The 17,217-nt window shown below is 73.1% G+C and overlaps 2 protein-coding genes across 2 annotated transcripts; one reads left to right on the top strand and one right to left on the bottom strand.

The window, feature by feature from the left end:
- Window positions 1-587: 587 nt before the first annotated feature.
- On the top strand, window positions 588-4,309 carry AURANDRAFT_65948 (hypothetical protein; the record flags this gene model as incomplete). Its single annotated transcript, XM_009041060.1, has 6 exons — window positions 588-831; window positions 892-961; window positions 1,019-1,133; window positions 1,284-1,586; window positions 2,416-2,846; window positions 3,598-4,309. 6 exons carry the CDS (start codon window positions 588-590, stop codon window positions 4,307-4,309), a joined length of 1,875 nt encoding a protein of 624 aa, XP_009039308.1.
- Window positions 4,310-7,177: 2,868 nt separating this feature from the next.
- Window positions 7,178-15,670, bottom strand: AURANDRAFT_72075 (hypothetical protein; the record flags this gene model as incomplete). Its single annotated transcript, XM_009040995.1, has 3 exons — window positions 7,178-10,295; window positions 11,071-11,212; window positions 12,898-15,670. The coding sequence occupies 3 exons, from the start codon at window positions 15,668-15,670 to the stop codon at window positions 7,178-7,180; spliced, it is 6,033 nt and encodes a 2,010-aa protein (XP_009039243.1).
- Window positions 15,671-17,217: the final 1,547 nt, after the last annotated feature.

Below are 17,217 nucleotides of genomic sequence, written 5' to 3'. Positions count from 1 at the left end.
ATGAGGATCGAGGCCATCGCGGACTTCGTCGGGTCCCGCCGCGAGGGCGTCGGCGCGCCGAGGAGCTGGCGGAGATGCTTGGGCGAGTGGCGCGCCGTCGAGAGCGGGTCGGCGTAGGAGCGCGACGCCCGCCGCGCCACCCGATCTCGAGCGGCATCGCGCTGCAGCGCGAGCCAGGCCTTGAAGCGGTATGCGCGTGTCCGGCGGGCGTGCATGTAGCCCGCGAAGCGCTTCCGCGCCGAGCGCTGCGTCTCGAAGGTGTCCGAGTGCTCGAGGAGGAGCTCGTCGAAGAAATGGCCGTCGTCTAGCTCGTCGTCCGGGGATTTTTTTCCCGCGGGGGTTGCCTGGCGCGGTGGGGCGGCTCGCAGACTGCCGAAGCTGCCGCTCCGGCTGAAAATGGCGCGCATGGCAGCGAAGATCGGTGGAGATGCCAAGGAGGGCAGAGCTTGCTTCGCGGAGATGTCAAATCCTCAATGCCAGTGCAAAAGGCATCTTCTGCCAGTGCAAAAGGCATCTTGACGAGCTAGCCGGGGCTTCTCCTTCGACCGCCCAAGCATTCCACTTCTGCCACCCCCGGGGCAGCAGCCATGATGCGCCGCTCGTGCGTGCACGACGCCACCGCTTCGCCGGGCTACAACGAGCGCCTCCTTACGGGCGAGCGCCTCGCGAGGATGAAGGCCTGCGCCGAAAAGGCGTCGACGACCTTCCCGCCGGCCTTTGTAAACAAGCCCCAGCCCGAGGACGAGGCGACCACGCCCGAGGGCGACGACGCCCTGGCGCGCGGGCGCTGGGCCAACGAGCGGCGCAAGCCCGCCCCGCGCGACAGCGGCAGTCTTGCGGCGGCGTCGCGCCCCGCGGCGCCCGCTCGGTCCCCGACGCCGCGCGCCGCAGGCACGGGCCAGATCCCCGCGGGCTTCCCGACGGCCGCGGAGCTCGACCGCGAGCTCGGCGGGCCCGACGGGTGCGACACGACCGCGTCGTCGAGAAAAAAAGAACGCTCCCGCGAAACCGTCCCCAGGTACTTTACGCTCTGCGGGCTCCACTACTGCAACCTCTTCGCGAACCCGCGCATGCGCGTGCTCTTCGACACGCGCGACCCGGACACGGCGGCCAGCGCCATGGCGCGGCGCGGCGTCCCAGGCGACGACGAGCCCGATCGCGACGCGAAACCGACGCGCGCGAACGCGCGCGAAAACGACGCTCGTCGACGACGGGACGCGCGCGAAATGACGCGAAAACGACGCTCGTCGACGCGCGCGAAATGACGCGCCGTCCCCTCCCAGGACCACGGCAAGCGCATCGCGGCAACTTTATTGGACGAGTGCCACGGCACGCGCTACTTCGCGTCGCTGGGCCGCGGCTTCTCCGGCGCGTTCGCGGTCATGGGCACGCACAACAAGGCGAAGCAGTGCCCCATGCGGCCGGCGTCGCAGCAGCGGGCCCTGCCCGCGGGCCACCGCAAGGCGAACCGGAGGTTCACGGCGGACCAGCGCGACTCGTGGGTCGGGTCCCACATGATGGCCGCGGAGGAGTGCGGCGCGTCGCCCGCGTTCGTCGAGAAGTACGGCCTCTGGCTCGCCATGACCGTGAGCGCCTACGCGCCCTTCGTCGACGAGCGGACCGGGGCGCTCGACTGGATGGAGGAGAGCTCGTACTAACAATGATGAGACCCGCGCTTCGCGCGCGCGTCGCGCCGCGGCCGGCCGGCGGCGCCCCGCCGCCGCGGCGCGCGGCGCCTAGTAGCTGTTCTCGTCGAGGACGCCGTGCGACTTCTGGACGAAGCCGTCGGCGGCCTTTTCCCTGCAGGCCTCGAGCATCGCCTCGTCGATGTTCCCGTCGGCGTCGACGGCGAACGTGCACTCCTCGGGAATGTCGTCGGGCTCGGACCCAGGAGGGACGAAGTTCGACTTGCTCACCTTCTTGTCGAAGAGCGGCGTGCCGACGCCCAGCTTGGGGTCGCTCGCGGCGAGCGGCGCGAGGCGCGGCGCGGAGGTGCAGCGCTTCGGCGGCGTGAAGGCCGTCGCGGCGGCGACGCAGAGGAGGAGCAGGCGCATGAGTGGAACGCTGCGTCGGGCGCGGTGTGCGAGCGTTGCGAGATCGGTTCTGATTCCTAATGTCGGGCACGAGCGCCGCCTGTCGACAATTCTTTTGCACCGGTGACGGAGCTGTGATTGGCTTGCTCTGTCCTCACGCTCTCCGATTCTGCCGGTGAGGTCGGCAACATTGGCTTTTGCCACAGGCCGGCGCAAGCCCCCGTACGCGCGCCCCGCGCCACGCGCCCCGCGACCTCGAAGAGCCCTCCACACGCACGCAGCACAGTCGCACGGAACCCACCGCCAAAAAACATCGTCGCCGCTCTCCCGGCGGCGCGTCGCAAAGAGAAACACCGAAACCTGAGCGATGCCGCCGCGGAAGCGGCAGCGCAACGCGAGCTCGTCGAATAACTTCGCGTCGCCGAACCCGAACCGGGGCCGCGTCTCGGCCCGGCTCCAGAGCCTCTACACGGGCGACTCGCGGCCCGGCGACGGCGTGGACTACGTCCGCGCGTCGCGGCACCTGAAGGCGCGGCGGTGGGAGAAGCGGGACAAGGTCTTCGGCGGGCCGGGCCCCCAGGCCTTCACCGTGGTGCGCTGGCAGCCCGTGGGCCCGGCGAACGCCGAGCTCCAGGCGCTCCGCGACCGGCCGCCGCCGTCGGTGAAGCGGTCGAAGAAGCGGAAGCTCGACGACCGCGCGGAGTCGCCGCTGCCGTCGAGCGAGCCGGGCGACGCCGAAAGCGGCGAGTCCACGGCCGACCTCTTCAACGAGCTCGCCGCGCGCCACGCCGAGGACTCCGCCGCCGCGGCCGCGTGACGGCGCGCGCGCGATCCCCGGCTTTCGTATCTATGTTGTTAGCGCCTCTCGCGCTTCTCGGGCTTCTTGTCGTCGCGGGCCTCCCGGCGGTCGTCGCCCGCGCCGTCGCCGCCGCCCTTCGCGCGCTTCTTCTCGTCGCCGCCGTCGTCGTCGCCGCGCTTGCGCTTCTTCTTGCGGCCCCGCGACGAGCGCTTCTTCGCGTCGCGCTTCTTCTTGGCGCGCCGGCGGCGCCGGTCGTCGCCGTCGCTCGACGAGCTGCTCGACGAGCTCGAGCTCCGCGACGACTCGCTCGACGAGCTGCTCGACTCGTCGATCTCGCCCACGAGCTTCTCGATCTTCTTGATGAGCGCCTTGCGCTTCGCCCGCAGCTCGCGGTCGCGCCGCGTGCTGATGTTGTCGATCTGGCGCGCGATCTGGCAGAGGTGCTCCTCGATCTCGCGCAGCGGCCGCGACCGGTCGACGCTGTTGATGGCCCAGGCGAGCTGCGCGAGCTGGCTGTGCGCGAAGGACACGGTCTTGTTGCCGCCCCAGGACATGGGGCGGAGGCCGCGGGCAGCGCGGGCGCGCGGCCGCGGCTGAGGGCGTCGAGCGGCGTGTGGCGTGCGCGCGAGAGGCAGCTCGTGGGCAGCCCTTGAGAGCGTCAACTCCACCACAGTGCCGAGATGGTGCCGCTTGCCGCAGAGCTCGAGAGCTCGAGTATAGAGCGCCTCCTGCGATCTTCAGAGGTGTACAAACCCGATCTTCCAGCATGGCGGCACGCTTGCTGCGCATCGCGACGCTCGTCGCCGCCGCGGGCGCCTTCCAGACACCCGCGCGCGCGCGCGCGCCGACGCCGCGGCGCGCGACGGCCGTCGACGCCGACATCGACGCCGCGCTGGCCGTCTGCCGGTCCGCGGCGGCGACGAAGGGCGAGGACTCCGACGACGTCGTGGCCGCGCTGCTGGCGCTGGAGAAGGGCATGCGGGCCGCGGCGAAGGCGTCGCCGGACGTGTCGGCGCGGACCGTCGAGCAGCTCGACGGCTGCTGGCGCCTCGTCTTCACGACGGGCACCATCGACACGCAGAAGAAGGTCGGCAAGATCAACTACTTCCCGCTCAAGGCCGTGCAGACCTTTGACGTCGCGCGGGGCCGCATCTCGAACTCTATCCTCGTCGGCGACTTCCCGCTGATCCGCTTCTTCGGCGACTTCGAGTGGCTCATGGACCGGCGGCGCGTCGAGTTCGACTTCGACCAGATCGCGCTCTTCAACTTCGGCCGCATCGACCTGCCCAAGGGCGGCGCGGCGAAGATCGGCGCGTCCACGGGCCTCGGCTCGGAGAACAACGTGAAGATGGTCGAGGAGTCGAAGAAGCCCTTCTTCAACTGGATCTCCGCGGACGCGGACATCGCGACGGCGCGCGGCGGCGGCGGCGGCATCGCGCTCTGGAAGCGCGACCTCGACTACGCCATGCCGGAGTGAGTAAGCGTAGGCGCCCGAGCTCGGAGCTCGTCTAGACTCTCCCGTGCGCGGGGGCGCTGCCCACCACCGAATTGCCAAAAGAATGAATTCAAGGAAGCCAGCAAAACCGTACACGATGGAGAGCAAACGCCACCGATAGCAGCCCATGCCGCAGGCGCGGCAGAAGACGGTCCGCGGCGTCGACGGCCGCGTGAAGATGCGCTACGTCGACGGCAGCGCGAACCTGACGGGCCGGCCGCTCGCGCGGGAGGCGGCGGGTGCGGGTGCGGACTTCGTCGCCGAGCCCGGCGTCCTGGCGCCGGGCCGCCTCGAGGCGCGCGAGACGCCGGCGCCGGCGGGCGCGGCCTTCGAGTCGGCGCTGGCCGTCGGCGCCTGCGCGCAGCGGCTCGTCGACGCGGTCGGCGGCCGCGCGTTCTTCCGCCTCGAGCGGTGCTCCCGGAAGGCGCTGAAAACCGTGCGGTCGAAGCCGCTCGCCTGCGACCTGAGCCTGGCCAGGTTCTTCGGCGAGACGTGCCGGGCGCCGGAGCTCGACGTCGACGCCGTCCGCGCGTTCCGGCGGACGCACCCGCGCGCGGCGCTCGTCGGCTGCCGCGCCGCGCGGCGCCGCGTCGCGACGTGGGACGACGCGCGGGCGTTCGCGGACGCGCTGCCGGAGTGCGCGACCCTCGTGCTCCGCGAGAGCCGCCTCGAGGGCGCGCTCCACGGCCGCGCGGCGCGGAGCCTCCGGCGGCTCACGGCCCTCGACTGCAGCGGCACGGACGTCGGCGGCACGCTCGAGCCCTTCGCCGCGCTGACGCGCCTCGAGGCGCTGGACCTGTCCCAGTGCCCCAAGCTCGCGGGCCCCCTCGCGCCGCTCGTCGCGCTGACGAATCTCCGGCGGCTCGGGCTCCGCTACGCGGCCGCGCTGAGCGGCCGCGTCGACGGCGCGGTCCTCGCGTGGCTCTCGCGGCTCGGGCGCCGCGGCGGCGCCGCGCGGCTCCGGGGCAGCGGGCCCTTCCGCTTCCTCGACGACGACCCGGCGGACGCCCTCGACGTGTCGGGGGTCCCGGAGCTGCGGCTCGGCGGCTGCGAGCTCGCGGGGAGCCTCCGGCCGCTGGGAATGCCGCGGCTCGCGGCGCTCCGGGTCCTGGACGTCGCGGACTGCCGCGGGCTCCGCGGCGCGCTCCTCGAGCTGCGGGGGCTCCGGGCCCTCGAGGAGCTCGTCGTCGCGGGCTGCGCGGGCCTCGCGGGCCCCCTCGACGGGCTGGACAAGTTCGCCGAGCTCCGCGTCTTCGACGCGCGGAACTGCGCGGGCCTCGAGGGCCCGCTCGAGCCGCTGGCGTCCTGCGCCAAGCTCGCGACGCTCGTCGTCGCCGGCTGCCGCAAGCTCCGGGGGGCCCTGGGCGCCGGCGCGCTGGCGGTCGTCGCGGGCTGCGACGTCCTGGACGGCGCGGGGTCGGGGCCGCACGGCGCGCCCGGCGGCGGCCTCCGGGGGCTGCGGCGCGCGGCCTTTGGCAACGTCGTGCTCCGGGGCGACCTGAGCGCCCTCGTCGACGACGGCGTCGAGGAGCTCGCGCTCTGCTGCGACCACGTCGCCGGCGACCTCGAGCCGCTGCGGCGCGCGCGAGGCCTCGCGCGGCTCCGCCTCGAGAACGCGTGGCACCTGCGGAGGAGCCTCGAGCCGCTCCGGGCCCTGGATCGTCTCGAGACGCTGACGCTCCGGGGCTGCAAGAACCTGTCGGGCACGCTCCGGGGCGTCGCGCGGCCGTCGCTGCGGGCGCTCGAGGTCTCGGGCTTCCACGACGCGTCCGGCGACCTCGGCGACGTCTTCGCGGACGGGCCCGCGCCGTCGCTCGCGGTCCTCGTCCTCGACGGCGCCGCGCGCGTCTCCGGGGGGCTCGACGCCCTCGCGCGCTGCGCAGCGCTCGAGGTCCTGTCGCTCGGCGGCTGCGCGAATCTCGAAGGTGGGCTCGCGCCGCTCGCGAACTGCCCGAGGCTCCGCGCGCTCCGCCTCGGCGGCTGCGCGCGCCTCGCCGGGGACCTCGCGCCCCTCGCGGCGTGCGCGCACCTCGCGGAGCTCGACGTCAGTCGCTGCGCCTTCGCCGGGCCGCTGGACCCGCTCGGCGACCTACCGCGGCTCCGAGTCGTCGACGTCTCCGGCGCCGCCGAGGCGCCGGTCCTCGGCCTCCGCGGCGCGCTCCCCCCGCAGCTCGTCGCGCGCGCGGCGCGCCTCGACGTCTCCCACTGCCCGGGCCTGGAAGACGTCCTCGCGGCCGCGGCGTCGCGCGCGCCGGGCGTCGTCGTCGTCGAGCCAACGCGCGCGGGCCGCGAGCGCGAGGCCGCGGCCGCGGCGGGCCGCGCCGAGGCCGCCGCGCAGCGCGACGCCGCGGCGGCGCGCGACCGGGCCGACGCGACGCGGCGGCGCGAGCGGGCCCGGGAGGCCGACGCCGCGCGGGACGCGCGCGAGCGCGAGGAGGCGGAGGCCGCGCGGAAGCGCGAGGCGGACGCGCGCCGGGCCGAGGAGGAGCGGGCCATCGGCGCCGAGGTCATGGCCGACTACCACGCCGCGCGCGAGGCGGGGTCTTACTAGCAATTGTTATTATGGAAGGCTTCCATCTCCTGAATTGCCGAGTCGGCCGTGTCAGTGGCGGCGACCTCGTCGGTTATGAAGTCGACTGTCGCGAGAGTAGACCTTGCAGTGCAACTGCCCTTAAGCGTCCGGCCGGCCGGAGATTCTTCTAAGCCGTCTCCATTAAGAATACCACGCCGAGCGGCTAGTGCACAGCCTCAGTCGCCTAACCCACGGCCGGCGAGGGCCACGGACGAGGCCTCGGGGCATCGTCGAGCCAGACGCCACGCCCACCCCGTCAGCCCGAGCGAACCGGACCCTTAGTTCGCCGCCGGCGCCTCGAGCCCCAGGAGCTTGAGCGACGGCGGGTTGACGCCGCCGAGGTCGCGGGCCTTGATGAGCTTCTCCGCGTGGCGCTTGAGCGGGAGCTTGAGCTTGGGCGCGAGCTTGAGGAGGTGCGACAGCTGGGGCGCCGGGAGCGCGAGGGCCGCGGCGAAGCACGTGTGGCTGTGGTCCTCCGTCGGCGACGCGAGCAGCCCGCAGCACATCATGAAGCCCTTCCAGAGCGCGCCGTGCGTCCAGACCTTCATCTTCACGAGCCGCACGAGCACCGTCGACGCGACGAAGGAGCTGAGCTGCGCCGGGTACGTCTTCACGGCGAGGATGCACGTGCGCATGAGGAGCTGGGGCAGCTTCGCGAGCCTCGCCTTGTCGTCGCCGTCGGCGCCGACGTCCGTCATCTTGTCGAGCGCGTCGCGGAGGCAGAGCGCGCCGAAGACGTCGCGCGCGGCCAGGCAGACGTTGAGCGCCTCCGTGACGCGCTTCACGGGCACGACCTTGTCGTCGACGCCGTGGAGGCCGACGACGAGCTCCGCGGCGCCGAGCGTCGCCGCCGCGCCGGACACCTTGTTCGTCGCGCTCAGCGTCGCCGCGACGGCGCGGCGGAACGCGGCCGCGAGCGCCGCGTCGTCCAGGTGCAGCAGGAGCGCCGGCAGCGCGTCGAAGAACTGGGCCGCGGACGCGGAGCCCAGCGCCGGCACGAGGAAGCGGACCGTGTCGTCCGAAGCGGACGCCGCGGCGCGGCTCGCCTGCACGGCCTCGCGGAGCTTCGCCGCGCCGTCCCACAGGCCCGGCGTCCGCTTCGTCCCCGGCCCCGCCAGCGCCTCGAGGAGCGACAGGAGCAGCGCCTCCGTCGCCTTGGACCGGTCCGCGTCGACGGCGTCGCCCGCCTCGCTCTTCAGCGCCTGCGCCGCCGTCGCGAGCGTCGGCTCGGGCCCGTGGAGCGTCGCGAGCGCCGGCGCGAGGCGCGGCAGCTCGAGCGCGACGGCCTCCTGCACGAGCACGCTGTCGTCCGCGCGGCCCGCCGTCGCGGCGGCGTTGCGGAGTAGCACGGGCACGAGGCTCACGTCCTTGACGCAGAGCGCCACCCCCAGCGCGAGCTCGCGCCGCACGCCCTCAAGCGCTGCGGCGCGCTCGTCGTCGCCCTCGGCTTTCCGGCCCGTCGGTTTCGCAGCACCGGCGACGGACGCCGTCGCGTGCGCGACGACCGCGTCCCGGAGGCTCGGCCGCGCCCAGAGCTGGTTCGACGCGAGGCGCACGGCCTTCTCGCGCACCTCCGCCGCGACGTCGGCGCGCCGCGTCAGGTCCAGGCACCGCGCGAGGCACGCGCCGCGGGCCGAGGGCCGGTGGAACGCGAGGTCCCGGAGCGCCGTGAGCCCCAGCGCGACGCCCGCCGCCGGCGCGTCGTTTGCGTCGCAGCAGCGCACGAGGAAGTCGACGGCCGCGCCGGGCAGCCGCGGCGCCCCCAACACGACGTCCGTGAAGAGCGCGCGCTCCGAGCTCTCGAGGCCGTCGCGGAGCGCCGCGAGCAGCGTCAGCAGCGCGCCGTCGTAGGCGCGGCGCCGCGGGTCGTCGGCGGCGCATGCATCGCCGTTCACCAGCGCCCGCTCCCGCGCGTAGGCCTCGAAGAGCACGCGGAGCGCGAGCTCGACGCCGTCGCGGCGGCCCTTCTTGTCCGCGACGGCCCTGGCCAGCGTCGCCGCGACGGCGCCCGGCCCGCCCTCGACGTCGCCGCGGTCGACCTCGAAGCGCGCGAGGCGGCTCACGACGGCGTCGCGCGTCGCGTAGAGCCGCTCGCGCGCGACGAGCTCCGGCGGCGCGGCGACGCACCGAGCGGCGGCCGCCGCGCGCATGGCCCGCGCGTGCGCGTCGCTCAGCGCGTTGGCGCTCGATTTCAGGGTCGGCCGCCCGCCGGGGGCCGACGGCGGCTGGGACCGCACGCTGCCCGCGGCCGCGGCCGTGAGCGGCGCGTCCGCGCCCTTGGGCGGCGGCGGCGGCATCGACGGGTCGTCGTCGTCGTCGTCGTCGTCGTCGTCCGGCGCCGCGTCCTCCCGGTCCTCCTCCAAATCCTCGGCGCGCCGCGGCACCGCCGCCTCGGACCGCTCGCGCCGCGCGCGCGGGTCGCGCTTCCGCCGCTTCGCCGCGCGCGGGTCCGAGGGCTCGTCGCGGCCGCGCTTCTCCGGCGGCGGCCGCGGCGGCAGCGGCCGGCCCCCGCGCGCGCAGTCCAACGCCTCGTCGGCCGCCTCGCCCTTGCCGCCGCGGCGGAGCGCGGCCTCGAGCTTGTTCGCCGCCGCGGCGACCGCGCCCGCGCCGCCCGCGCGCCGCGCGGTCTCGGCCGCGTGGAGCGCCGCGACGGCCGTCGCCGCGGCGGCCTCGGGCGCCGCCTCGAGGGCGGCGATGACGGCGGCGACCAACTCCTTGTGGACGAGGCCGAAGGCCGCGGCGAGCGCGACGGCGCAGCAGTCGAGGAGCTGTTGGGACGCGCCGCTTTTCGCCGCGGCCGCGAGCGCCGCGGTGCCCCGCTTCGTCGCCGCGGACGGCCGCGTCCCCGTCTCGTGGCGGCAGTCCCGGAGCACGAGGGCCAGTAGCGTTTCGGCCGCGGCGGACAGGTAGGCCGCGCCGGGCGCGGCGCCCGACTGCTGCTTTCGCGCGTCGCCGTCGACGGCCGCGACGAGGCGCTCGCGGCTCACGTCCGCGAGCTCGAAGGCGCCGAACTTGGGCGCGCCGAGGATGACGGCGGCGACGCCCAGGGCGCGCGTCGCCGTGCCCTCGTGCTCGTCGCAGGCGAGGTACGCGGCCGTCTCGACGGCGCGCGACGCGCACGCGTCGCCGCCGTGCTCGCTCCCGACGACGACGCGCTCGAGGAAGTCGAGCACGGCGCGCCGCACGGACGACGACCGGTCCGTCGTGAAGTTCGACACGCCCGTGACGAGCTCGTCGACGAGCGCCGCGTCGGCGCGGTGCACGCAGAGCTCCACCAGCAGCGCGATCTTCGACACCTTCTCCTCCTTGCCCGACGCGAGCGCCGCGCTCTCGAGCAAGGCGCGCGCCTGGCGGTAGACCGCGTCCATGGTTGGTGCTGCTGTTGTGGCCGCAGGCCTGCGCGCTCAGCTCAAGTGGTGCACCATTGTGCGAGCGAGGCCCCAGCGTGCCGCCGCCGGGGCTCGGACGCCGCCTCGGGCGCTTGCTCGCGCGCGGCCCTCGCGCAGACCGCCCGGGAACTGCCCGGTTCCCCGAGATTAGGACTAAGATCCCTGCCTTCTTCGGCGGTAGTTGGACCACGACGACGCATCCGGCGCAATTCCGCCAGTTCCTCGACGCGCCGACGGGCCGGGCCGGGCGCGCAGGGACGTCGCGCGCCTGCTCATGGCGGCGTCCGTCTTCGTCCGTGTAGCAGAGGCAGAGACGTTCGGCCGGCTGGCGTCCACTGACATTTGTCTCGAGTGCGTGAGAATCTTCAAAGGGCAGGTAGGCCGCGGCGGGCGCGCGCGTGTCTAGGACAAGATGTACGAGATGCCCATCCGACTCGAGTCTTCGGCTTCATCAAGTGGAAATCGTTCGTCTGCTTCATCGTCGTGATGCTCATGTTGATGTTTGCATTCTATCTCGTCTGGGGCATGCCCGGCGGTCCCTTCAGCGGCTTCCTCCACGACGACTAGGTGGCTCACAGCGCGAAAGCGGGAGCATAGCCCAGATCAGAGTGAGACTGCGTTACGGGTATCCTAGGCGAGCCGAGGCGCGCCGGCGACCGCGGCTGCGCGAAAGCGCGTTCCGGGCGCGTTGCTGCAAGCTTCACTGAGGCGCCGGCGAGTGTTTCGTTTGAGGCAGGGCATTGAGCTTGGGCAGTCCCGCTCCGGGCGCGACCGCCGCACACCCAAAAGCCGCGATGACCGAAGCCATCGCGCATTTAAAAGCCGTCGCGCCCGCGCACGTCAGCAACGCCGCGCTCGCGAGCTGCCTCGCGACGCGGGACCCGGCGACGATGAAGGCGACCATCAAGGGCTGGTGGCGCACGGCTGAAAAAAGAAAGAAAGAATGGTGGAAGAGCCTGCCGGCGTCCGAGACGGACCCGATAAGCCTCGAACCTTTAAAGAAGCTGCGCAAGGCGCCCTTCGTGTTGAAAGAAGACGGCCACGACTACCGCTTCGACGGCCGAGTGCTCGCCGCGTACCTCGTGTCCTCGAGCGTCTTCGAGAACCCGCTCACGCGGCGGCCGCTGACGCCGGCGAACTGCGAAGCGCTCGACGCGCACCTCGTGGCGCACGCGCTCGGCGAGGCGCGCGTCGCGCGCGCGCTCGAGCTCGCGGGCGACGAGGACGCGGCGCGCGCGCGCGAGCGCGACGCGCTCCGGGCCGAGTCCGCGGCGATCATGTCCAGCCTCTTCGGCGCCTCGGCGCGCCGCGGCGACGGCGGCGGCGAGACGCTCGGCGCGCGGCACCGGCGGCTCCAGGACGGCTCCGCGCGGGCCGCCGTCGCGGGCGGCGGCGGCTTCGTCGTGAGGGACGAGGACGCGACGGCCTTCTCGACGACCGACGCGGCGGCGTCGGCGGCGGCGCGCCGCGCGCCGCCGCCCGCGCCGGACGCCGGCGACGCCGAGGCCTACCCGTCGCTCGCGGCGCCCCAACGCGCGGCCGCGGCGACGACCGACGCGTTCTGGGCGCGCCGCGCGGCCGCGCCGCCGCGGTCCGCGACGCTCTTCGCCGCGCCCGCCGCGCCCGCGCCGACGCGGGCGGCGGCGACGACGACGTCCCTGTCGCGGAACCGGCGCCTCGCGGCGGCCTTCGGCGTCGCGCCCGAGCGCGCCGAGGCGACGGTGAGCTACCCCGACGCGCTCCTCGACTGGGCGCACCGGACGGCCGCGGGCGAGACGCTGGGCCTCGACGGCGGGCTGTCGGCGCTCCAGGCGCTGGAGCGCAAGCTCGCGCGCGCCTGCGACCTGCAAAGCCTCGACGTCGCGCTGCCGCCGCGCGCGGCCGCGCGCGACCGCGACCGCGCGGCGGACCTCGCGGCGTTCTACGGCCTCGCCGCGGAGCCCTACGGCGCCGGCATGGACGGCGCGGGGCCCTACTACCTGCGCTGCCGCCGGTCGACGAACTCCGCGCCGCCCGCGCCGCCGCTCTCGGCCGCGGCCGCGCGCCGCGGCGCGCCGCCGGAGCCGCCGCGGCCCGCGGCGCCGCCGCGGCGCCCGCGCGCCGAGCCGGAGCAGTGGCCGGGCCTCACGGCCGACGCCGAGGCCGGCTGGGAGCGGCCGCGCGACGCCGCGGCCGCGCCGCCCGCGGAGCCCGAGCCGCGGCCGCCGCTCGCCGAGGCCGCGCCGTCGAGCTGGGAGCTCCTCCTCGACGACGACGACGACGACGACGACGATGGCGCGCCGCGCGCGCCCGCGGCGCCGACGGCGGTGCTCGTGCCCCTCACGCGCGCGTCGCCGCCGCCCCTCGCGCGCGACGACGGCGACGTCTGCGCTATCTGCCTCGAGGCGCTCGGGGACGCGATCGACTGCACGGTGATGCCGTGCTGCCGCGTGGAGATCCACGCGCACTGCCTCGCGAGCTGGTGCGAGGCCGCGGCGGTGCACACGGCGGCCGCCGGGCGCCTCACGTCCGCGGCGTCGTGCCCGAACTGCCGGCGGGACGTCCCCGTCTTCTCCGCGCCGCTCCCCGTCGGGAAGCAGCCCGGGCGTTAATCTAGTCACTCGACTTACCCTTCGCTCGGCACTTCTCCTTCTTCTTCTTCCACTTGCAGCCCGCCTTTTTGCACTTTTTGGATTTCTTCTGCTTCGCGCAGTCCGCGCACTTCTCCTTCTTCGCGTTCCACGCGCAGCCGGCCTTGGTGCACTTCTTTTCCTTCTTCTGCTTCTTGCAGGAGACTCCCGAGGAGGCCACGCACTGCCCCCGTTTCCACACGCAGTTCCCCGTGCATTTTTTCCGCTTCGTCTTCTTCGCGCACCGGTCCTTCTTGGCCTTCGTCGTCGTCGTCGAGGATTCGCCGCAGCTGCGCCCGGGGCCCGTCAGATAGGTCCAAGCGGACTCCGTCATCGTGTCCGTGATCATGTGAATGACGCCGTCGTAGACGCAGAGCACGCCGAGGGACGGGCAGCTCGGATAGTCGTGGCACTCGCCGCCTCGGCTCGCGCGCGCGGCCTCCTCGGGGCAGCCCGCGGCGTCGCGGCCCGCCTCGAACTGGGCCAGGATGCCCTCCGTCGGCGACGGCGACAGGCCGTCGAGGAACTCGTCCTCGGTGCCGACGGCGTTCCACTCGGGGCACGCCGACGTCTTCGACTGGCACGTCGACGGCCAGTCGGCCTCGGGGTGGTAGTGGACGCCGACGTGCGCGACCCACAAATCGTGGCTATCGTGGCAGCCGAGGAGCTCCGACATGGCCGCCCCGTTCGAGAAGCCGAGCGCGATCACGGGCTTGTCCGCGCCGACGGCGTAGTCCGCCGCGACCTCCGCGACGACCGCGTGGACGAAGCTGACCTCGTCCACGCCGTCCGCGTCGTCGACGTTCCAGTGATAGCAGCACTCCGTGCCGGACTCCTCCAGCCGGCGCTTGCCGCCGTCGCCCTTGCCGCCGTCCTCGCCGTCGCCGGGGCTGCCGATCGGCACGACGCCGACGAAGCCGTACGTGTCGGCGTTCTCGGCGACGCGGTACGCGTGGCGCACGGACGCGCCTCCGTCCGCGCCGTGGAAGAAGAGCATCATGCCCGAGTACTCCGCGGCGTCCGGCGCGTAGACCCAGTAGGCGCGCGTCGCGCCGCCGGCGTGCCCGAGGCTCTCGACGCGCCACGAGCCCGTCAGCGTCGCCGTCGGCGCCGCCGTGTAGCCGTCCTTGTCGCCCCAGTCGCCGTCCTTGTCGCCGCCCTTATCGTCGTCCTTGACGCTGCCGGTGCCGTCGCACGCGCAGCCGGTGCAGTCGCAGTCGTACTCGCGCTCGAGGTCCGCGCACGTCGTCTCCGCCGTCGCCCAGGCGTCGCACGTGTCGAAGAAGCACGTCGTCGGGCACTCGGCGGCGAACGCCTCGGTCGTCGTCGCGTTCTCCGCGAACTCGCCGAAGGCCAACCCGCCGTCGCGAGTCGCGTAGGCGCACGTGTAGTCGCAGCAGGTGCCGACGCGCATCGCGCATTGGCCGGTCGGGCAGTCCGGCGTCTCGCACAGCATCTTGCAGAGCTGCACGCCGGAGTCCGCGCACCATCCGTCCTGCGTCGTGGCCGCGGATTCGCCGCAGCTGAGCCCGGGGCCCGTCAAATAGGTCCAGGCGGACTCCGTCATCGTGTCCGTGATCATGTGAATGACGCCGTCGTAGACGCAGAGCCGCCCCAGCGACGGACAGCTCGCGTATTCGTAGCACTCGCCGTCCTGGCGCGCCGCCTCCTCGGGGCAGCCCGCGGCGTCGCGGCTCGCCTCGAACTGGGCCAGGATGCCCTCCGTCGGCGTCGGCGACAGGCCGTCGAGGAACCAGTCCTCGGAGCCGACGGCGTTCCACTCGGGGCATGCCGACGTCTTCGACTGGCACGTCGACGGCCAGTCCGATTCCGGACGGTAGTGCACGCCGACGTGCGCGACCCACAAATCGTGGCTATCGTGGCAGCCGAGGAGCTCCGACATGGCCGCCCCGTTCGAGAAGCCGAGAGCGATGACGGGCCTGTCGGCGGCGACGGCGTAGTCTTCCGCGACCGCCGCGACGACCGCGTGGACGAAGCCGACGTCGTCCACGCCGTCCGCGACGTCGACGTTCCAGTAATAGCAGCACTCCGTATCGTCGCTCTCCGCCAGCCGGCGCTTGCCGCCGTCCTCGCCGTCGCCGGGGCTGCCGATCGGCACGACGCCGACGAAGCCGTACGTGTCGGCGTTCTCGGCGACGCGGTACGCGTGGCGCACGGACGCGCCGCCGCCCGCGCCGTGGAAGAAGAGCATCATGCCCGAGTACTCCGCGGCGTCGGGCGCGTAGACCCAGTAGTAGCGCGTCGCGCCGCCGGCGTTCCCCAGACTCTCGACGCGCCACGAGCCCGTCAGCGTCGCCGTCGGCGCGGCCGTGTAGCCGTCCTTGTCGCCCCAGTCGCCGTCCTTGTCGCCCCAATCCTTGTCGTCGCCCCAATCTCCGCCCTTGTCGTCGTTCTTGTCGCCCCAGTCTCCGCCCTTGTCGTCGTTCTTGTCGCCGTCTTCGACCGCACACGCGCACCCGAAGCAGTCGCAGCCCCACTCTTCGAGCTCGGCGCACGAGGTGGCCTTCGTCGCCCACGCGTCGCACGTATCTCCGAAGCACGTCGCGGGGCATTCCTCGCCGCCCGTGGGCCCGAAGTCGCCGGCGGGGCAGTTCTCCGTGTCCGCCACGGTTCCGCAGGTTCCCGTGACCTCGTCGAAGACGCACTCGCCGCTCGCGACGCATCCCGAGCATCCGACACGGTCGCCGTCCCAGGACGAGCAGTCGACGCCGGCCGCGACCCGAGCCGCGAGAGCGAGGATGATCGAGCGCATGATAGGGCGTGTCGTAGGCGACCCCCCCGGACGGGAACTGATGTCGGGAGACGGCGGCGAACTCGACGAGATGTTGATCGCGTCGGCCAAAGTCCGCGCCGACGACGACTGCACCACCCGTGAGTTGACCTTGAACAGAAAGAATTCCAAGGCGGCATATTGTGCGCACTCGACGTCGTCGACCGCCGCGGGCTGCCCGTGGTCGCGGAACGGCGCTGGAGCCCTAGGCCTCCCCGGACCATGTGCGCGCCGAACCTGGGCCTGCGGGCCCGCGTGGCGAAGCGGCGCCGGGGCTGCCTCGAGTCGTGCACGGCGCGTTCCGGGCTGCGCCTCGCCTACGAGCTGAGCATCGTGTCGCTCGTCGCCGCGGGCATGGCCCTCGTCATGGGCGGCGTGTCCGCCTACCAGTCGCAGAGCGCGACGGCCCTGGGCTACACGCTCGAGAACGGCGTCGACTTCCTGGGCAGCGTGCTCGTGCTCTGGCGGTTCTCCGGCGGCGGCGACTCCGTGCCCAAGGACGTGCTCGAGTCGCGGGAGCGGCGCGCCGACGCGGGCATCTCGGCCATGTTCGTCGTCCTCGCCTGCGTCGTCACCTACGACGCGACGAAGGAGCTCATCGCGCACGACCGCGACAAGGACCTCGTCGAGCTCATCGCGCTCTACACGCCGTCCATGGCCATGTTCCTCGCGCTCGGCGGCGCGAAGATCCACGTGGGCAAGGCCATCCGCTCGCCGGCGCTGACCAAGGACGGCATGTGCAGCCTCGCGGGCGCCGTGATGAGCGGCGGCGTGCTCGTGTCGGCCGTGCTCGAGGACACGACGGACATCTGGTGGGCCGACTCGCTCGTCGCCATCATCGTCGCCACGGGCCTCGGCATCAAGGGCATCGTCTCCCTCGCCAAGGACGCGCGCAACGGCGTCGAGTGGTGGACGCGCGACTTCTGGGTCCGCGGCGCCGCGGGCAAGGTCGCGCCGGGCGACGACCGCGACCCGCTCCTCGCCGGCGCCGCGCTCTGAGGCCTCTTCTTCTTTTTTGGCCGGCGCGTTCGATTCCTCTCCCCGACCTTGTGACCTCCCCCTGTTCTCCCACGCCGTCAGGAAATAGACTCGACCGGTTCCTGCCCACCGCTGGCTATTGCAATGCCAAAAACGCGAGGGCCCTACAGGGCTCTGCAGCGTACGCGTCAAGACCCCGACCTCCCAGTCCGGTGTTGACGATCCTGGGACCTCCGGCGCCGTCTTCGAGGGCCATAACTCGCTCGCTTGAAGTCTTCAAGATGAGCGCTAGAAAAACAGTAAGCAACAGTATCACGAGAGTATGGGTGGCTTAGTTTGGCATATGCCATCACCTTGCGAGGCATTTCACTTGGTCGCGGTGTAGCAGGAGCTCCTGTGCGCTGACTCAATTTGGCAGCCCCGCCGCGCGCAGCGATGGACGCCTGGGTCGTGTTCGTGGACGCGGAGAGCGGCTGCCAGTACTACCACAACCCGAAGCGGCAGATCACGACCTGGGACTGCCCCCCGGAGCTCGCCATCATCTCCGCCGC

Source organism: Aureococcus anophagefferens (genome assembly GCF_000186865.1).
Source record: "Aureococcus anophagefferens unplaced genomic scaffold AURANscaffold_18, whole genome shotgun sequence".
In the NCBI taxonomy this organism is placed as follows: Eukaryota; class Pelagophyceae; order Pelagomonadales; family Pelagomonadaceae; genus Aureococcus; species Aureococcus anophagefferens.
Note: the sequence above shows the minus strand (reverse complement) of the source record. Positions and strands in the feature narration are given on the sequence as shown.